Below are 21,523 nucleotides of genomic sequence, written 5' to 3' on the forward strand. Positions count from 1 at the left end.
TTCACTACTGGTTTTGGCTCACAATCACTGATGGCAATAACTGATCAAATAACTGAAGTGTGAACTCAGCCTTAGTTGCCACCAATAATTTCTAAGCCCAACTGGATACCAATTTTGTACCCACAACACCTATTGTAGCCTTTTTTCACCTGAAGTCTATACAGAGTCCAGCTCCTGGTGTACTGAACCCTTTGAAGACGCGTTACATGTCCACTTTCATGCCAGTTTACATGCTTCATGTAGTACTTTGGGTCCGAATGGATTCAACACATCAAAATCAGTGTGCCCAAGCCTTTGATACAATGAATTGACATATCCAATTTCATGCCCTTTTTTTATGTCTAATACCTTTGTAGTATTTCTGTTAAAATCTGCTTGTTTTAAAATGCTTTTTTTTGGGTGACAAAAATGACAAATTTGTTTTTGTGGGAATCAGAAGGCAGTTTCAGCTTTGTATGCACAGTCTTGTCACCAGACAGATGTAACCAAGTTGAGTTTTCACTTTGCAGAACTCAATGTGATATTGGTAAACCTATTGCAATATCTTAGCAAAGTGCGTTATACTAGGCATGATTGAGCCTGAAATGACAAGGGGTGTGCTTTGTATAGACATACCCACAGCATTAATCCCATGACAGAGAACAGAGCCCTTCCTCATGTACAGCTCAGCAGCACAGCCTGTACTATCACAGGATGCCTCACATAGGCCACTGACACCGCTCGAGAACAATAATCATATAATATGAAAGATCTCATTACTGCTGCCATAAAGAAACACGACAGGGAGGGAAGGAGGGAGGTGGAGAAGGCCAGGCGCCCCCTCCTCCTCCTAATCCCCTCCTCACTGTGTGATCTCAGTCTTCCCTCTCCATCCATTTCCATGAGGGATCAAGCTTAGGATTCCACCCTGCCTTCCTTTCCCTGCTGCTATTTCTTTCTTCCTTTTTCACGTCCCCCTCCCACATCGTTATTTTGTGTTGGCTTTCCCACATGATCAGCCTCCTCGCCTCCTCCTGTATGAGCCACCCCTAGCTCTGCCATCTGATGATCTGAGGATGAGCTTGTAACCATTACAGGAGTTCCCGGATCAATCTTCTATACTCTCTGCTTTTGATTGTTCCTGATTCCCCAGGATCCGCTATGTGAGTTTCCAACAGTTGGAGGAGACCTCCAAACTGAAGGCTGGAGCAGTGATTTGGGGAGGAACTCTACATCTGTGACTGGAGAACTGGCCATTGATGCTGGTGGACGAAGGGCTGATCACTGGGTTGATGTCTTAAAGGAAGTGCTTGAGACATGAAGAGTTTGCAGTGTGCTGGATTCTTCTTGCTGTCACTGCTTCTGGAGGTAAGCGCAGGTCACAGGCGGTTGTCCTGTATTATAGGTGCCATCCACTCACCATTTATGATGTCATATCATCAGTTATAGAAAGCAGTTTCCATTCCATATATCTTGATGTATAGCTATAGACACATCCACCCTCCTTTGACAAATTGCCCTTTATCTTCTATATATGTTTATTCAAGTCTTCAGCTAAAGAACCCTGTAACGCCCTCCTGTTCTGTCTATACCTGATGGGGAGGGGTATACAAGGGGACCAGATGTGTGAACTTAGAACATTTTTTGAAGCAGGGGCATACTTATCTGAATTTACAAGTCCCTCCTGACACTAATTCATGCCAGAACACCCCCCCCCCTTCCATCCTGGGACTTGGGATGGGGCCAGCCTGAGCAGGGCCCCCTTCTTTCATGATCCATATTCACCTTTGTACTATTAAGATTTCTCTTAATGTACCTCCTGTTCCAGCAGGTAATTGCAAATAATAACTGCTGCAGAACACCTTTTTTAAGTGGTGCTTCTAAACACTTTGAGGACCACCGTGACTGCTGTCTTTCAAGACGATCAGTTGAGTTATAAAGATTACCCTATCTAATAAATGTTGCTAGGTGGCCAGAATTAGGTGTAAGGTCATGAAAAGCCCTTTTGCCTCCCTCTATAGACCTTTCTTTGTTTCATTTATTATTTACAGCAGAAGATATAGAAGACAGTACTCAGCACAGTATGTAATGTAAGGCCTTTCTGCTACTGTACTCTTTGTACTCTTCCTGCATGTATGCGTCCATTGTTCTCCTGGTGGCTTTAAGGAGAAAAGACAGTCTTTTTTCTCCTCTCAATCTATTAGCTTTTCTCTCCCATGCGTTTCATTAACATTTTAGCTACAGTACCAGATTTGGTCACAAGCTACTTTTGATTATTTTGTCACGTGATGCTTATTGCTATCCTATAGCATAGTGTAACTTCAAACATGTTCTTCTTCCCCTGGAAAGCATAACAGATTTGTTGAGGCTACGGGCTATTAATAAATCCTGTTGTTGTTGTGATCAATACTCTGCTGTTGTACATGTAAATTAGGTCAAAAAGTGAAATTCAAACATAGCAGCTGGCATCCGCTATGGCTACAGCACAGAGCAACCTTATAGACAGGCACAGAAGCTCTGACAAGTCCAAGAAGGTGTTAGTCATTTGACTTGGTGATATTTGGGCAGGAAGACTACAGGTACCTGCACAGAGGGCTGCTAGGATCACAATCATAATGCCGGTTACAATTGATAAAAAGTAATCAATGTCTAAAGATAAGCGAATAGATTCTAAATTACTTGGCTTTGACCTGAATTTTGTAAAAAAAAAATGTGAGGTTGATCCAAACCTGAATGTTTAGTAATTTGAATTGGGTGAATTTTTGAGCAAGAGATAAAAATAAAATTGATACTGTTAATAAAAACATTTTAAAAAGTGAGAAATAAGAAAGACAAATATGGGTCCTAGGAGACCTCCGACCAATTAGAGCACTTTTAATTCGGGTAGAATCGATTCGGACTGAGTTCTCATTGGTTCAGCTGAATTGAATTCAAATCGAATTTTGAGTGATTTGCTTATCTCTATGTCCTTTTGTGCTCTCCACAATCTGTATAATTAAAAAAAATTGGGTTTTGCTAAACTATGCCCATACAGATGTTATGGCTCCTCCTTTGAGAAACTGCTGTACTTTATGAAATTTAGAACTTCCTCTTGAATGACTTTCCATGGTTATGCATAGTTTTGGCATACAGGCCTTTTCTTTACATTTTCACCTGTTCATACTTTGTAGAAAAAAACGTGGGTAACAAACACCAAGCATTTGTAATATATGTGGTTGCATATTATTTAGCATTGTTGTTCCTTATTAAAGATTTTCAGCTACTGCAGCGAGTCCAATGATTCCAGGAACCTAAGGAAATGGAGGCTTGCCAGTACAGAAATAAAGTGGCTCAAAAATAATATGTAAGTCACTACCTACAGGGGATGCTTATCTGCTATCCCCAGATCCTGCTGCTTTTTAGCTCAGCAGATTAGGACAGAACTTAGATCTGTGTCTACAGCTTAGCTGTAGTGCCTACAGGGGCCTGAAGTAGTCTGAGAAACACCCCCTGTCTCGTTATTGGTTCGGGCTGCTGCTCTGTCCCTCCTCCTTTCAGCTCTGCCTCCTCAGATTGGCTGCCGTGTATCTGTATATAAACACAAATCTAGGAGGTCAGTGCTCGGAGAGCTGATTTCCAGTACGTGAAAGGCAGAATGACTAGATAGTACAGATTACTAAACTAGAACAGAAGAAGATTATCAAGCAACTGCCTCTCCAAGGTATTGGCATCTTGAGTGGACTTCATAACATGTGGTTACCCACTCCCCCAGCTTCCATGTGGCCTTGCCCAGGGCATGATTTGGTGTCATGGTTCCTAAATGCTTACACTTTGCAATAATACCACTTACAGTTTCTTGTGGAATATTTAGGAGAGAAGAACTTTCTCTGTTATAATGGGGGCATGCTATTACAGTCCCACACTTGAATTCAGTGAGATATATAGAACAAGCCATTCTTTTGAAAATATTTGTAAAGACTGCATGGCTGGGTGCTGGATTTTATACACCTGTTGTAATGGGACTGAGTAGAACAGCTCAATTCAGTGATTAGGAGGTGTGTCACAGTACTTTTACCCATTCAATGTATTATCAAAAAACATATTGTCATCACAAATTTGGGATGGAAAATCCCTCTACGATCATGTGCTAGCCAATGGAAAGACAAGGGTAAGGTGGGAGTGTAAGTTACTTCTGCCCTCCACAGAGGTAAGGCAATTGAACAGAGATGTTCAGCAGCTCCTTATATAACCTGTGACCATCCAGAGTTTATCTTGAGCACTGCCCACCAATCCTTGGGAAGGTTGTGGTTAGTGGCAGTGGAGAATTGTTTAATACATGCCTTTTTTTCCTTGCCGAAATGGCTGTGGATTTCACCCTCTACATTGCAAAGGGTGGAATCTGCAGTGGAGATCAACCACACAAATTGACACCGCACAAGTCAATTTACTCAGCAGATTTTTTTGATGTTGCATGTGGATGAGATTTCTTAATATCTCATCAGCTTTTCTGGTACTGTAAGTGGTGGTGGTGGGAATTATTTAAAGCACACTTAGAAGTTGGACAACCCCTGTAAGGTAACACTGCTGCACTCCATAACCACCGACAGCTGCAGTTCTGAGTGGGTGGCCACATATCCCATGGGTTCTTACTCTCACTGACCAGGTGCCTGACATCCCAGGAACACATCAGTCTATTTTATGTAACTCCCCTTGATATACTGTAAGTCTAAACTTGGCAGTTTTGTTCCTGCAGTTTTCTATCCACACATTTTCTACTGAGATTTTGTGCAAATTTAGATTTTTTTTTTTCTTTTTTTAAAGAAAATCACAGCTTGATGTGTAAAAACAAAAATGTTGGAAATGGAGCACATTATATTTTTTTTTACTTGTTGAGTCATGCAAATGCTTTTAATAAAAACAATTACAGGAAAATTTACTAGAACCTTTCAGTTGTGGTTATTTTTTGGTACGACATATGTATGAAAGAGAATATGACTTCTTTAAAGTAGACGGCCTGCCAAACTTCCGGGCTGAGAGGGATCATGTGACTTGTATTCTGACTCTTAGTTAATGATCATGCACATGGTGGTACTACAGCTCCCATACATTGCCTGTACCAGGGATGGCCAACAACTCTCAGCATGCAGAGCCGGTTCTAGGTGAAATGGGGCCCTGGGGCGAAAAACAATAAGGCCCCCCCCCATGACACTTGCTGACTTTAATGTACCGTATTGACTCTGGAGATTTAATTTGTGGACATTCATACAGAAAAAACTGTACTGTATATTGTGTGGCACGGTATATGCTATATGTGTATAACAAACATATTTCATATGAAAACTTACAATTACTTGGCTTGACCCTTGGGGATCTCGGACACCACTTCAACACTTGGCTGGGGGGCTCGGTGGAGCTGATGTGTTTTATCCTAATGAGAAAGATTTCATAATAAGGATTTGGAGAAGGGGCAGAGAGATAGCAGAGCAGGGAGAGGCTGGTGCTGCTACTAGGGGGTCATACCATGGGGGAGTAATAAAGCCCACCATAATGCCCCCCCCCCCCCCCAGTAGAAATAATTCTCCTTATAATGTGACAGTGCAAAAAATACCCCCTTGTAATGCCCCCAGTTGAGCTAATGTTCTAAATAGTGCCCCCATAATGTGCCAGTATAAAATACCCCTATATAGTGCCCCTAGTAAATGCCCCCATAGTGCTCCTCTCCCCCCTCCCTCCTAGTGCCCCCCATAATGTACCAGTATAAAATGCCCCATATATAGTGCCCCAGTAGATGCCCTCAGTGTCCCCCATAATTTGTAAGTATAAAATACCCCTTCTTAGTGCCCCCGTAGATGACCTCATAGTACTCATCTCCCCCCTTCCCCATAGTACCCACCATAATGTGTCCCAGTATAATATGCTCCTATACAGAGCCCCCATATAAAATGCCCGTTCTTTGTGGCCTCAGTAGATGCCCCTATAGTGCCCACCAATAATGTGCCAGTAAGAAGTGCCCCCATAGTGCCACCCAATAATGTGCCAGTAATAAGTGCCCCATAGATGTCCCCTAATAATGTGCCAGTAAAATGTGCCCCCATAGATGCCCCCCACTATCATGTGCCAGTAACAAGACCCCCCCATATCATGTGCTAGTAGCCAGAGGCCCCCCTATCATGTGCCAGTAGCCAGAGGCCTCCCCTATCATGTGCCAGTAGCCAGAGGCCCCCCTATCATGTGCCAGTAGCCAGAGGCCCCTTATCATGTGCCAGTAGCCAGAGGCCCCCTATCATGTGCCAGTAGCCAGAAGCCCCCCCATCATGTGCCAGTAGCCAGAGGCCCCCATCATGTGCCAGTAGCCAGAGGCCCCCATCATGTGCCAGTAGCCAGAGCCCCCATATCATATCATGTGCCAGTAGCCAGAGCCCCCATATCATGTGCCAGTAGCCAGAGACCCCCATGTCATGTGTCAGTAGCCAGAGCCCCCCCATATCATGTGCCAGTAGCCAGAGCCCCCCATATCATGTGCCGGTAGCCAGACCCCCATGTGCCAGTAGCCAGAGCCCCCCCATCATGTGCCAGTAGCCACAGCCCCCCCATATCATATCATGTGCCAGTAGCCAGAGCCCCCATATCATGTGCCAGTAGCCAGAGCCCCACATGCCAGTAGCCAGAGCCCCCCCATCATGTGCCAGTAGCCAGAGACCCCCATGTCATGTGTCAGTAGCCAGAGCCCCCCCCATATCATGTGCCAGTAGCCAGAGCCCCCATATCATGTGCCAGTAGCCAGAGCTCCATGTGCCAGTAGCCAGAGGGCCCCCATCATGTGCCAGTAGCCAAAGCCCCCATATTATGTGCCAGTAGCCAGAGCCCCCCTCATATCATGTGCCAGTAGCAAGAGCCCCCCTATCATGTGCCAGTAGCCAGAGCCCCCCTATCATGTGCCAGTAGCCAGAGCCCCATGTACCAGTAGCCAGAGCCCCCCCATCATGTGCCAGTAGCCAGAGCCCCCCTCATGTCATGTGCCAGTAGTCAGAGCCCTTCCCCCCATCATGTGCCAGTATTGTACACATATAGAATAAAATAAACACTTATACTTACCTCCATCACACAGTGATGCGATGCAGGCCTCTTCTGGCTTGTGTCCCGTGCTGTACAGCTCAGGCAGCGCAATTACGTCACCGTGCCGCCTGCACCGGCCTCTAATAGGCTGCCGGCCTAGTGCCAGCAGCCTATCAGAGGTACAGGGAAGGGACACACCTCTCCCTCCCCTGCCCTACAGCACAGCCATCTGTATCGCTGTCCTGAGGATAGCGATACAGATGACTATGGAGATGAGCGCTTCCACAATGGAAGCGCTCATCTCCCTGTGTGACTCTCCTGCCGCCGCTGCCCCCACTTGCCGCCACGAAAATATAGTTAGTTGCGGGCCGGAGGGTGCCCCTAAGGACTTGGGGGCCTGGGGCCAATTGCCGTCCTTGCCTATATGGAAGTGCCGACCCTGCCAGCATGTCCATGCTGCCTACAGTTATCAGCGTACAGCAGGGTATGGTGGAAGTTGTAGTTTTACAACAGCTGTTGAGCCACAGGTTGGCCATCCCTGGCCTATACTATGCCTTTATTGTCTTCTTTTCCATACGTGGCATGCTCCATAGGACCTTGTACACACAGACCACTGCTCATAGGGGATAATATGTCTGTACACATGGACTCCAATGAACTCTATAAGTGCACAAGGTCGGATGACCACCTGATCACTCTCAGGCAATCAGCCAAAAAGCACCTGCTAATTAGCATACAGAGCTTACATGCTTTTGAACGACTGTTCAGTTGGTGGAAGAAACGTTAACAAACAAAAAATCTCCCACTATTTTGGTCCAATACACCATATGCCAATTAGCAATATAACACACCTATTCACAGTATAGTAGCCAACACACAAAGTAATTTATACACCAACGTAATCAGTGTAACCATATCATATTTATAATTACATAAACACGGAATACAATTACCCATTGAGACAAACATCGGAGTGTTGATGTGGTCGTCCGGTGCAGTGTTACACTATGTTGCAAATGCTTAACATAGGCCATCACTAGCTGATCGGTCAGGGTCCGGTACACCCGCCAATCAGCTGTTCAGGTGTAGCTGTGTCACCAGAAGTCAGTGCCAGAACTACACAGCTCCGTCAACCTTGTAGTAGAGGGAGCTTGTTACTACAGAGCTATTCCCATTGAAAGCAATGGTTTTAAGGTGTTGGACCTTCCCTGATCAGCTAGTGATGGCCTATGAATCACTTAGTAAAGGCTGGACAATACCTTTAAAGGAGTTGACCAATATTAGAAAACATGACTGCCTTCTTCACAACCAGCTACACATCTTTAGGTTGTGGCTGGACAGTTGTGGCAGTGTTTTTGGAAGAAGGTAGTCATCCTGGACAACTCCTTTAAAGAGGATCTTCCAATGATAGATCATCTTTAAGAACCATACAACTCTTGTTGCACATAAGCTCTTATCATGCCCTGCTCCCCCCCCCCCCCATGTTCTCCCTCAAAAAGCTTCAATTCTGAAAGTTAACATTACACTTCCCATATGTAGATGTTTGTTTCTAAGCATGGTTCCTAGTTGAGTGCAGAAATCAAGCTTATTATTAGTTGATTGACTTGCTGGATTCAGTCTTTATTCAGTGTATCTAGACTGTCTAGAGGCCCATAATTATGACTGAAGAACTACGCTTGAATAAATTGGCAAGTGGGTGTTACCAGTTGGGGGGGGGGGGGGGTCCCTACACAGTAAACAGATTGTCCAAACAGTCTAACACTTTGAGCACTGAATCATGACCATTTTCAATTGGCTTTTATCAAACATTTTTAGTCGTTTTTGTGAGGGTTACATTTCAGTCTACTTGCTGGCAACCACTTTCTGTCCCATCAGATGACGCTCATGTATTGCTCTTATCTCTAAATTCCTGACAGTTCATAAACACTGATTATAGCAACATTCCTATCAAACTGATAAAAATATGGCTTAAATGAGTGTTTATGAGCTGTCAGGAATTCAGAGATAAGGGCTACACATGAGTCGTCAGGGCTCCTATCTGACGGGACGATCTGACTGTGAACAGAAAGCATGCTAATCTGCAAATACACAGAGCCTGACATCTGTACAGGAATGAAAATGTTTAATAAAGACTAATAAAGAAGTGATTTGTAGCCCAAAATGAGTAAAATGCAATCATTAGAGAAAATTGCCCGAAATGTGTTCATAGCCTTTAATGGTTTAATTCTCTGAACCCCTTTAACAGCAGATGCTATGAAAATATATTTGATCTGCCAAATATCTGCAGATAAATGTCTCATGTCTATGGCTAGATGTCTCATAATTTATATATATATTGAGTATGGACTAGTACCAGTGGAAGCACATGTCATAATACCTAAGACCCTGTTTGACGAGGATGACTGCAACCTGAATGATATCAAGTACTTCAATATCCATATATACATGCATGCATATAATATGTATATACATACATACATACATGGATATCAATTTCCATTTACACTCCTGCAATTAAAGTATTGCATTAGATAATTACTTTCCCATTAGCAACATAAGGCCTCATGCACACGACCGTTGTGTGTTTTGCGGTCCGCACGTACAGCCATTGATATAACTGCCTATTCTATTCTATACAAGTGAATGGAGCGGTGGTTGTGCATGCACATGACTGCTCCATCCACCCAGGGGAATTGTAGATCCCCATTCTCATTATCAATGGAGGCCTGTGAGTCCTGCTCCTCTCGCTCACACAGCTCTTCCTGCATACAAAGTCATACAGCAAAAACTGTCAATTACTGAGGTGGGAGAAGCAGGACTCACAGGCTTTCTCTAGGAGTCCTGGAAATATTTAACCAGCTTTTTAAAATGAAGTTACTGAATCCAATCGTAGAAAACTATATATGCCCAAGCCCAGCGTTTCTCCTCTACCTAGGCTGCCCTTACATAGGAGACCATAAAGGGGTTATCCCATGAATAATGTAAAAAATGAAAATCAGACATCATATAGTACATGGCAATCTCTTTCTAACAAAGCTAGAACCAGCCCTGTACCTCACATGGATCCAGAGATCTTCCAATTTATTGCTCTGCAAGATTTATATCAAGCTGCTCCAGCTCTAGGGGCGTGTCCATGATCTCCCTATCACAGCTCAGGGGGCGTGTCCATGCTCTCCATATCCCAGCTCAGGAAGCAGCTGAAGGATGAAACTGAGCATGTGCAGCCATCTTAATAAACCGGTCAAAGAAATAAGAAATTAAGTGGCACTATACAGATACATTTTATGGAATTATTCAGTAGCTATACAAAAAAATGTATTACGTGCAATTACAAAAGTATTCAGAATCAGGTGCTGGTTTGAAAACTATAGAATATTTTTCGTGATACAACCCCTTTAATATACTTGAGCTTAGTTATTATCTTTGAGTTTTCTAATCAGAAGTGCCAACAGGCACCACTCATTCTTGTCTTTTTTGGCTACACAGACCTATGAAAAGTGTCTATACGGCCAGAAGAGCCACCATGTAACCGTTTCAATATTCAAGATAGTATAGACATGTATTAAAAGGGTTATCCAATTCAGACATATATGGCCTATTCATTGGACCTATCTTAAGAACAGGGTTCTGTGCAACAATGCCATGAAGGGAGAAGTTGCCTTGTGTTTGACTCTTTTCAGAAGTCCTACAGAAGTGAATGGAGAGTGTAGCGGATGCAGGGCCACATTTCCCTTCTTGACAGCACTAAATGGGACCCCGTTTGCGCAATAGCATCTGGTCTCAGAGGATACGGCAAAAATGTCCGGACATACAAATGCAGAAAGCACATTGATGTCCATTCCGCAAAAAGATAAATTATGTCTGCAAAACGCAGACCACAGACACATTTAAGTCAATGGGTCCACCAAAAAAATGGGTACGGCAGACAGACCCCACCTGTATTTTGAAGATCCTTGATTTGCAGACCCTAAATTGGATACGGTAGTAAGCTTGAGGCCTTAGTGAAGTGGATTGTAAAAAGCTTCTTTTCAATTCCAAATGAACATCTTTTCCAGTTTTCCAGAAAGGCTGATCACTGACTGCGCCTTGTTTCCTGGCAGAAATCCACCTGGACATCAATAAGATTTGCACTTCTCAGCCTGCCAGTGTTTTCAAATCAGCTCATTTTTCTTGTTCTATCCAAATCTGCAAGTCAGTTATTCTTAAGAGACGATGGACATTACTATTTCTGAGGATGGTCTTCCTAACGCGGTTATTGTACAACCCCTTGTACTAATAGTAACAGAAACTGCTGGTTTCTGCATAACTGGAGTTCTTGGGCAATTTCTTTTTCCAAAATGTGGAGCATGATGAAAGCAAGGCGATTGCCACCGTTAGGTCTTGTTGGATCAGTATATAAGTATTTTATACAGTTATAAAAGATATACTAGCAATATAAAAGCACTGGCTTAGCAAGGTAGGGGGGCTCAAACAATCTCTCGGAGTATGTACCGGAATTAGGTCTTATTAATGTCTGGTCATGTGATCAGGTTTGAACTGTGAGATTATATTTACATGTTCAAGATTTGGCGCCTAAATCCTGACAGAATCTGCTGGCCTCCCTCCTGCAATGCACGTGAATGAGGCATTTCATACCCCATGCATATCCTTCGGAAAAAAAAACTAGCTGTACTGGATCCAATGGTGCTAACCTTTATGTACATCTGTTGGCCAATTTAGAGCAGAAGTCATTCTCTATGGGATTGCTGGTGATAGCCGAGAGCTGCACTCTGCTATTTCTGGCACTGTACATGCTTGACCAGCTTAGGCTACTTTCACATTTGCATTCAGAGCGGATCCGTCTGAGACGGATCCGCTCATATAATGCAGACGATGGATCAGTTCAGAACGGATCCAGCTGCATTATATTGTAAAATAAATTCTAAGTGTGATACGGATCCGTTTGAAAATTGCACCATATTGTGGCATCTTCAAATAGATCCGCCCCCATTGACTTCCATTGTAAGTCTGGACGGATCCGTTTGCCTCCGCACGGCCAGGCGGACACCCGAACGCTGCAAGCAGCGTTCAGGTGTCCGCCTGCTGAGCGGAGCCCAAACGCTGCCAGACTGATGCATTCTAAGCGGATCCGCGTCCACTCAGAATGTATTAGGGCTGGACGGATGCGTTCGGGGCCGCTTGTGAGAGCCTTCAAACGGAACTCACAAGCGGAGCCCCAAACGCCAGTGTGAAAGTAGCCTTATCCACTGGGTATGGATCCCTGTTCTTATGATTTATGGGGTGCAGTGATCCATTAGGCCACTGCTAGTAATTGGACTTGGTGTTGTAATGTTTTCTCCTGTTTTCTACTATGTTGTAATCTGCAGGCTAAATCAGAAGGTGAAGAGTGAAGCCTAACCCCTCAGGTTTGATCTCTCCTCTGGGAATTGAGTTAGGCCCCTTGCAGATGAGCGTGAGCATATTAGGTCCAGATGCCTTTAGTGCCCCCATAGTGCCAGCTCCCCCCCCTCCAAAAAAAAAAAGAAAAGAAAAAAAAAATACACTGATACCTCCATCAGCAGCGATGTGATGCAGGCCTCTTGCAGCCTGTGTCCCTGCTGTGTGCTGCCCGGCTCAGGCGGTGCGATGATTACATCATTGCGCCGCCTGAGCCGGCCTCTGATAGGCTGCAGGCATTAGTGGGGAGGGACACACCTCTCCCTCCCCTGCTCTGCCGCAGCACAGGCATCAGCGATACAGATGGATTAAATATGGAGATGAGCGCTTCCACAATGGAAGTGCTCATCTCCTACTGCCCCCCGCCCCCCCCCCTGCAAATGCCTGCAATTACATCTAGGGCCGCGCCACCTGTGGTGATCGTCGGTGCGGCCCTGAAGGATAAAAAATAAAAATAAATTTGGCTGGTTGTTCTAGGGGGGGGGGGGGGGGGTCCAGACCCGCTGGACCCCCCCTGTAGGTGCGCCACTGTCCAGCAGTATGGCTTCTGTGTATGAGTCAGTTGTGTCGTGGGCACTACTTAGACGCCACTATTGTCAGGGACCACATTCTCAGCCATTCACATGTTTATTGTGTTTTGGTAATATTAGACTGTTAAAGCAATGGATTATTTCTGCATATGATGTGACATATGGGATTTTCAGTAGCCATATGGTGCTGGTTGCTGTATGTTTTATTTCTACTGCTGATGCATATGCAGCTAGTATGAAAAATATTCTTGTTGTGAATATAGTCATAACTTGCTCACATATGCAGTGTATATAGTTAGTCTATATCAAAACTATAATGACGTCTTACACCCCAAATCCCATGACGGTCTAAATTTTAGACCTCCATGTTCTGGCTATACACATGTTGACAGGGTCTACTTAATGCGTATGAAGGTAGTCTGACTATCCCATGACAGTTGCTGTTGGAAAAATAGGAATTAGACATGTTGTAGTTTAATATGCCTAATCTTATACTCCCTGGATATAAGTGGAGGCTCATTATTCTGTTTAGCAGTGTAGGTTAAATGGGCATTGGAGCTTTGAGGGTCTGGCCATAGAAAGGAGTGGGGCTTAGCGCAATAAGACCAATAGTGATGCCCTTGTTGCACCAAATGCCTGAATATTAGGAAAAATAACAGTTGGATCAACAAAAGAAAAACAGTGTTTTAATCAGCTAGATGTTTATGCAGACAGTTGTATAGAATACCTTCAAGAAAATTATGACATTTTTTGCTGCTGGGGTTATATGGTAAGTGCTACTGAGCAATGACCCCCCCCCCCCCCCCTGTAATCAGGCCCTGCTCTAATGCCCCCCACAGAGATGCCCTCATACCATGCCAGAGGTGCCAGTTTACAATGCCTGCCCCAGATGTTTCCCAGAACCAAGCCAGTGCTGGACTTCTGCTGGGCTTCTCGTCATCTGACATAGTAAGTGATGTTAGCTTTGACATCAGTTGCGACTATTTGGTTGTGACTGCTTCACTGGATGTTCTTTCAGGTCAGAGGATAGATTTCCCTGAACTGGAAACATTTTTGTAAAAGAAATACTGTAATTTTTGGTGGTATAGATCAAATACGTTCAGAAGGTACAGTATGTATAGCGTTATAATTTGCAGAGATATTTTCTAGCTAATATTTACATAAAATTGCTCTTTTTGAGATGCGGTTTCTTGATATATATTGTGATTTATTTGCATTTTCAGTTTTTGAAATGTTAAAAGCCTTAAAAATCATAGTCTTAAAAGGATGTAGCCAATATGAAAGCAGAGGGAGCTTTGGCTTTGAAACTCCTAGCCTACTGTAAAGGAAAAGAATTTCGAGAAACGTTACCTAGCAGCCAATATGAAAAGTAGGTCAAAATGATACTGCTGTGTTGGTGTGCCTTGTGTTTATAGTAACATCTAAAATGATCATGAATGTATAATGCTCTACAATTAAGACATTTACTGTCTTGTTTTTCCTTCTACAATGAACCAAATTTGTGCATTATCGAATAGGCATTAAATGGCATAATGCATACTGTATATGAATCTAGGAGAACCTTTTCAATATTGATACGATTTGCACCATATAGACAAAAGTATGGGGCACCTACACATTACACCCCCATAGGCTCTTAAGGCTCCCCATTCTAAATCTATATGCATTTAAATAGAGTTGGTTCCCTATTTGCAGCTAAAACAGCTTCCACTCTTTGAGGTGTGTCTGTGAGAATTTTCCCATTCATTCAGAAGAATATTTGTGAGGTTGGACACTGATAATAGATGAGAGGGCCTGGCTTGAAATCTCTGTTCTAGTTCATCCCAAAAGACTTTGATGGGATTGAGGTCAGGGCTCTGTATGGGTCAGTCAGGTTCTTCCACACACTCGCCCAACTATGCCTTTATGGATATTGCTTTGTGCACTGGGACACAGTCATGCTGGAATGAAAGGGCTTTCCCCAAACTGTTCCCACCAAGTTAGAAGCTTACAATTGTCCAAAATGTCTTGGTATGCTGAAGCATTATGATTCCTCTTCATTGAGACTAAGAGGCCTATGCCAGCCCCTGAAAAACACACCCATAACATTATCCCTCCTCTACCAAACTTTACAATTGGCACAATGCAGTCAGGCTGGTAATGTTCAACTGAATTTACCAAACCCAGACTCATCTATCAGGATGCCAGATAGAAGAACACAATTTGTCTCTCCACAGAACACGTTTCCACTGCATCAGAGTCCAGTGGTGGCAAGTGTTAAATCACTCCAGCCAGTGTTTGGCATTGTGATTGGTGATGAAAGGCTTGCATGTTGCTGTTTGGCCATGGAAACCCATGCCATGAAGCTCCTGGTGCACAGTTTTTGTATTGATGTTAAAACGAGAGGAGATTTGGAACGCTCCAGTTATTGAATCAGCAGAGTATTGGTGACTTTTATGCACTATGCATCTCAGAACTCTGTGACTCTGTAAGTTTATGGGGTCTGCCACCTCATGGCTGAGTTGCTGTGGTTCCTAAGTCAGTCCAAGTCAGTCAGTCGGTGGTTGGCACTGAGGAAGGAACTCAATGTACACTGTCTGCAGAAAGAGATGAGCAGTGCCTATATCAGGGATCAGCAACCTCTGGCACTCCAGCTGTTTGGAAACGACAACTCCCAGAATGCTTCATTAACTTGTATGCAAGTCAAAAGAACAGTCAAACAAGTTTACATGATGGGAGTTGTAGTTTTACAGTAGCTAAATTGCTGAAGGTTGCTAATCCCTGGCCTATGTGGTACCATACAATCACCATGCTCTGACATCAGAATGTTTTCCTTCTATAAATACCATGTACAAATACGCCTTTCCTCTTGGCTCAACATATCCCGAGAAGTGTGCCTTGAAATGACCAGCTTTTTGGGAAAATATGCTTTCAAGATACTCTGTTATGAACTTTCATTCATAAGAAATTTAAATCTTTAACTAAATTCAAGCAAATGGTAAGTGTGGACACATCTGTATATCATTACTTGCCTTCTACTGTTCTTGATTTGCAGTCTGTTTTAAAGCCCAGACACGGATTTACAGTGTGTCAGAGGTCCCTGTGACCCTGTTTGGTTTCATTTGTGACACTTACAGTTCCTATAGTTATATTATGTAATATATGTACCAGTCTTTGTATTGCACAGATATGGATAGCATCCGATATACAGTTCACTTTTTCACATTTTATGTTGGGGCCTTGTGCTAAAATAATTTTTTTTTTTTAATTCCCACACCATTCTGCACTCAATACCTCATAATGAGAAAGTTAAAAACCCCATAATGAGAATTTTTTTAAGTCTTTACTAATTTATAAAAAAGGAAAAATGAAATTCTTGCATCGACATAAGTATTCAGACCCTTTACTCAGGACTTAGTTACACTAAGCGATTACAGCCTCCAGTTTTCTTAGCTATGATGCCACAAGGTTTGCACACCTGGATTTGGGGATTTTCTGCCATTTTTCTCTGTAGATCCTCTCAAGCTCTGTCATGTTGGATGGAGACCATCAGTGGACAGCCATTTTCAGGTCCCTCCAGAGATGTTTAATTTGATTCAAGTCAGGGCTCTGGCTGGCCACTCAAGCACATTCACAAAATTGTCCCTAAGCCACTTCTGTGTTGTCTAGGCTCTGTGTTTAGGGTAATTTTCTTGTTGTAAGGTAAACCTTAGGTCTGCTCTGAGGTCCAGAGCTCTCTGGATCATGTCTTCATTAAGAATATCTCTGTACTTTGCTCCATTCAGCTTTCCCTCAACACTGACCAGTGTCTCTGTTAAGCCACTGAAAAACACCCCACAGCATGATGCTGCCACCACCATGCTTCACTTTAGGCATAGTATTTAGCAGTGTCTGGTTTATTGAAATTATGATGCTTAGGGTGGAAGATTCTCCCACCTGCACATAGGAACTCACCCAAAATGATCAAATACGTTCTTAGTCACCTTCATTACCAACACCCTTCTCCTTTGATTACTTAGTTTGTTGGGGCAGCCAGCTCTAGGAAGAGTCCTGGTTATTGCAAACTTATTCCATTTAAGAACTATAGAGACCACTGTGCTCTTGGGACCTTTCAGTGCAGCAGATTTTTTCTGTACCTGTCTCCAGATCTGTGCCCCCACACAATCATGTCTCTGGGCTCTACAGGCAGTTCTCTCTTGGCTTGGTTTTTGCTCTGATATGCATTGTCAGCTGTGAGACCTTATATAAACAGGTGTATGTCTTTCTAAATCATGTCTAATCAATTGAATTTACCACAGGTAAGCTCAAATCAAGTTTTAGAAACATCTAAAAGAATATAAAGAGAAATCAGGGGCCCCCCAATCTAAATTTGAAGTGTCATAGCCAAGGATCTGTCTGTGTGAAGATTTAGTTTTTCTTTTTTTTATAAACGTATAAATATTTGTTTTTAAAATCTGTTTTCATTTTCTCATTATGAGGTACAGAGTGCTGAATGCTGGGGAAAAACTTGGGGGTCTGAAGACTTAACGACTGCATTGTACTGTAGATAGATTTTGCACAGAAATACTCCTTTAGTTTAAATGCTGATGAAATGTATATTAAAATAGACTTTACTCCCTGTGTATACATAATTATGGCTTTATTTCATTGCATAGAGGTCACATTACCAGCCACAGCATTGAGTGACTCAGAGCTGTCTATCATTGATGTATCCTACATCCTATTAAACGTGATGATGGGTTTTAGTATAGGATGTGCTAGGGACACATCTCTACAAGTTGAACTCATTACAATAAGGTTAAAAAGACTGACTTGATATTACGTGTTACTTTGGATTTAATTGACTCATTTTCACTTCATGCATTTCACTATAAGAGATATCACTTCATACCCGATCCTCCTTCGGCTTGTATTATTCCATCTAATATTCAGCTGCCTTTTGCCAGTTATTATCTCCTTTTCAGTGTCTTTACAATTAATGTATTGATGAAAGTTTATTTTACATAATTTGGGGAATTGTTGCTATTTTTAAGAAAATAATAAAAGCGGCATTATATAAGTCCATTATAATTGTAGTCCTGATCATAGATAATGCAGAAATAGGGGCTGTGTGCAGAAACGGAATGGCATGAGCACTCGCGCATTGAAAAGAGACTTTATCCTTGCTTTTCCAGGCTGTTCGGGCATGCTCGGAGGTGTAGTTTTGCAACAGCTTGAGGGCCGCAGGTTGAGCAAGCCTGTGTTAAATGAACTTATGTTACATAAAGATCAAGAATGAAAATCCCTTGACCTGCTTAAAGTACCATGATGTACCCATACATCATGAGCATTAAGGGATTGTATAGAGCAGGTTCATGTGCTGAGTGCGTTCTATACGTGACCGTGCTGGCTGTATAATATGGCAAACACCCACCAGCGGTGACCGGTAATGGAGATGACTCTGATCCCAGTCATTGATCTCCTCAGATGCTGCTGTCAATAGCAACTGCTAAATGTGTGGGGTTAGACAGAGGGTTTGGGCTCAGTTTGCCTTCTGATTGGAGCTTCCGCTGCAAAATCGTGGGGCTCCGGTCTGTTGTTATGACAGCCTGGGGCTTTGTGAAGGCTCCAAAACCTGTCATAGCGAGCTGCCTGCGAAGCCATGCCCGAGGCACAGCCTGACAGGCAGCCATTGAAAGTATCCTATTGCAGTCTATGGGGCAAGCTTTTAGAAGATGGCTTGTTCAAGTCTCCTAAGGGGACTAAAAACTATGGTAAAAATAAATACAAAAAATTCTAATCACACCCCTTTCCCAATTTTACATAGAAAAATAACAACATTAGAAATATTGCTGTACCCAAAAATGTCCAAACTATTAAAATATAGCAATATTTATTGTGTGCAGTAAATGCAGTGAATGCTAATTTGCTGATGTTTGGTCATTTTGCCCCCTCCAAAAATTGAATAAAAGTGCATTCACACGGCTGTATGTATTTTGCGTCCACAAAACGCAAATCAATAAAAAATACAGATGACATCTGTGTTGCAGCCATTTTTTGCAGATCCATTGTAACAATGCCTCTGCTTGTCTGCCAAATGGACTAGAATATACATGTTCTATCTTATTTGCGGGACTACAGAACGGGCATACAGATTTTTGCGGTCCCATTGAAAAAATGCAGATCGGATGCGGACCAAACGTCGTGTGAATGCACCCTAAAAAGTGACCAATAAAAACTACAGCTCACCCTGCAAAAATGAGCCCTACACAGCTCTGTTAGATGGAAAAGTAAAAAAGTTTTGACTGTCAGAATATGGAATTGATGCCATTTCCACTAGTTGGAACCGCATTGCAGTGGTCACATGTGCAGGAATGCATGCCACTGCAGAGGCTCAAACGGTATGTGCCATTCTTGCACACGAGATCGATGAGGCCACTGATTGATTGCAGTGGTCACATGATCAGGAATGGCACTTTCTAATTGTGATCCACTGCGCTGCTGGAACAACGGGACTTTGAAAGGATGAGTGATTATTTTTCCTTTTTTTTTTTTTTTTTTTTTTACATCTCCTTCCATTTTAAACCTTTTTTGGCAGCTGATCACCTCATTATTGCAGACATAGAAACTTTTATTAATTATGCAAATACGCTTGCAAGAGCCCTGAGTGCAGTCCCCAGCTGGCAAGTGCTCTGGATCTCCTGTGTAAACACTTCCCAACATCAACTAATGGCACCCCTGGCCTAGACTGATCCACCAGTCTGCAACTTCAATGTGTTTGAAAACAAAATGTCATGCATTGGCGCCATGCTGTCCCGGTGGTGGTGGATGCACAGTTTTTCACTGTGCATGCACCAGGCAAAAGCTTCACTGATATACTTTGCATGCTTCACCTCCTCATGAAGTACAGTATGTGGGATTTCATTGCCAAACACAGTGACATTACAGATTATTGGACCTCTCAATCAAGACCAATGGGCAGCATGTGCAACGAGCCGACTAGGGGGTCCCTTTAAGATGTTATGAGAGTTTTGTCGTGACGTCAGTTGCATTTCAGCAACGAGGGACTAAGTCCCCCTAAGTAGGTGGTAACGGTGGGAGCCAGGTGTAGGAATGTGCACTTGTTATGGTGCTCCTACCTGGTAATCCCGGAACCCCAGGCGTAGTCATCTGAAGCAGTGCAAATAGGGTTAACAGTTGAAGGATTGGTAGAATAAATTGAGTCCAGACTTGTATTAACAGGTTGCCGACCTAGGATGAGAATGCTCGTTCTAACTGGCCGGTACTTAACGACTTAGGATGAGCATTCTCGTCCTAGGGTTAACCGGCTGCCCCACACGCGCTGCCGCGATCATCAGCAGGGGCCCGGCAGGACACCGCTGCCGGCAGATTAAACCCTGTATGGCGCGGTCTTACAGTGTAAGGCACTGACAGTTCAATACAGCACAATACAGATGTATTGTGCTGTATTAAAACAGGGGTCAGACCAGGGGCGTAGCTATAGGGGGTGCAGAGGTAGCGGTCGCTACCGGGCCCAGGAGCCTGAGGGGGCCCAAAGACCCTTATGGTGCATAAGAAGACACCAGTATTATAGAAAGTGCATGCTGGTCAAGTTACACCTCTGGCTCAAGGGGGTGCCGTTTCAATTTTTGCCTCGGGCAGCACGAAGGCCTTGCGCTTCCTGCCCCTGGACACAAAGCACTGAGGGAAGGGGGGCCCCAAGCTGAACTCTTGCACCAGGGCCTATAAGCCATTAGCTATGCCCCTGGTTACTGATTAACCCCTCCACTGCTGTCCCTGGATGGCACTGATGGGTGATGGCACCTACTTCTCCATGCTGCCTGTGAGCACCAGACATCAGCTGTCTACAGGAAAGGTACCGTATTTTACGCCACATAAGACGCACAGATCCCCCATAACAGTGCCATCCACAGATCCCCCATAACAGTGTCATCCACAGATCCCCATAACAGTGTCAGCCACAGATCCCCCATAACAGTGCGTCATCCACAGATTCCCATAACAGTACGTCATCCACAGATCCCCATTAGTTCAAGTCTTATGGGCAGGTGCGTCTTATAGGGCAAAAAATATGGTAAGTGTCTGTGTGTAGAAATAGGTGAATAACAATTTTCATGTGTGTATATATATATATATATATATATATATATATACATATTTATTTATATATGTGATGAGCTCATGTATAAGTGCGTCCATGTATGTGGTGACTGTGTATGAGTGTGTCCATGTATGTGGTGACTGTGTATGAGTGAGTCCATGTAAGTGGTGAGCGCATGTATGTATGTGGTGAGTGCATGTATCAGTGCGTCCATGTATGTGGTGAGTGTGTGTATGAGTCCGTCCATGTATGTGGTGAGTGCATGTATAAGTGCATCCATGTATGTGGTGACCACGTGCATGAGTGGGTCCATGTATGTGGTGACCACGTGCATGAGTGCATCCATGTATGTCGTGAGCACGTGTATGAGTGCATCCATATATGTGGTGAGCGCATGTATGAGTGCGTCCATGTATGTGGTGAGTGCATGTATAAGTGCATCCATGTATGTGGTGACCGCGTG

At 43.5% G+C, this 21,523-nt stretch overlaps 1 protein-coding gene across 1 annotated transcript in view; it reads left to right on the forward strand.

The window, feature by feature from the left end:
* The first annotated feature begins 700 nt into the window (after nucleotides 1-700).
* VOPP1 (VOPP1 WW domain binding protein) overlaps nucleotides 701-21,523 on the forward strand; it is a 120,095-nt gene continuing 99,272 nt past the window's right edge. Inside the window, exon 1 of the mRNA XM_044295218.1 lies at nucleotides 701-1,347. Coding sequence (XP_044151153.1) covers nucleotides 1,297-1,347 — 51 coding nt within the window. The 5' untranslated portion in view covers nucleotides 701-1,296. The remainder of the gene's footprint in view (nucleotides 1,348-21,523) is intronic.

The sequence above is a fragment of the Bufo gargarizans genome, chromosome 5 (genome assembly GCF_014858855.1).
Source record: "Bufo gargarizans isolate SCDJY-AF-19 chromosome 5, ASM1485885v1, whole genome shotgun sequence".
NCBI lineage: Eukaryota > Metazoa > Chordata > Amphibia > Anura > Bufonidae > Bufo > Bufo gargarizans.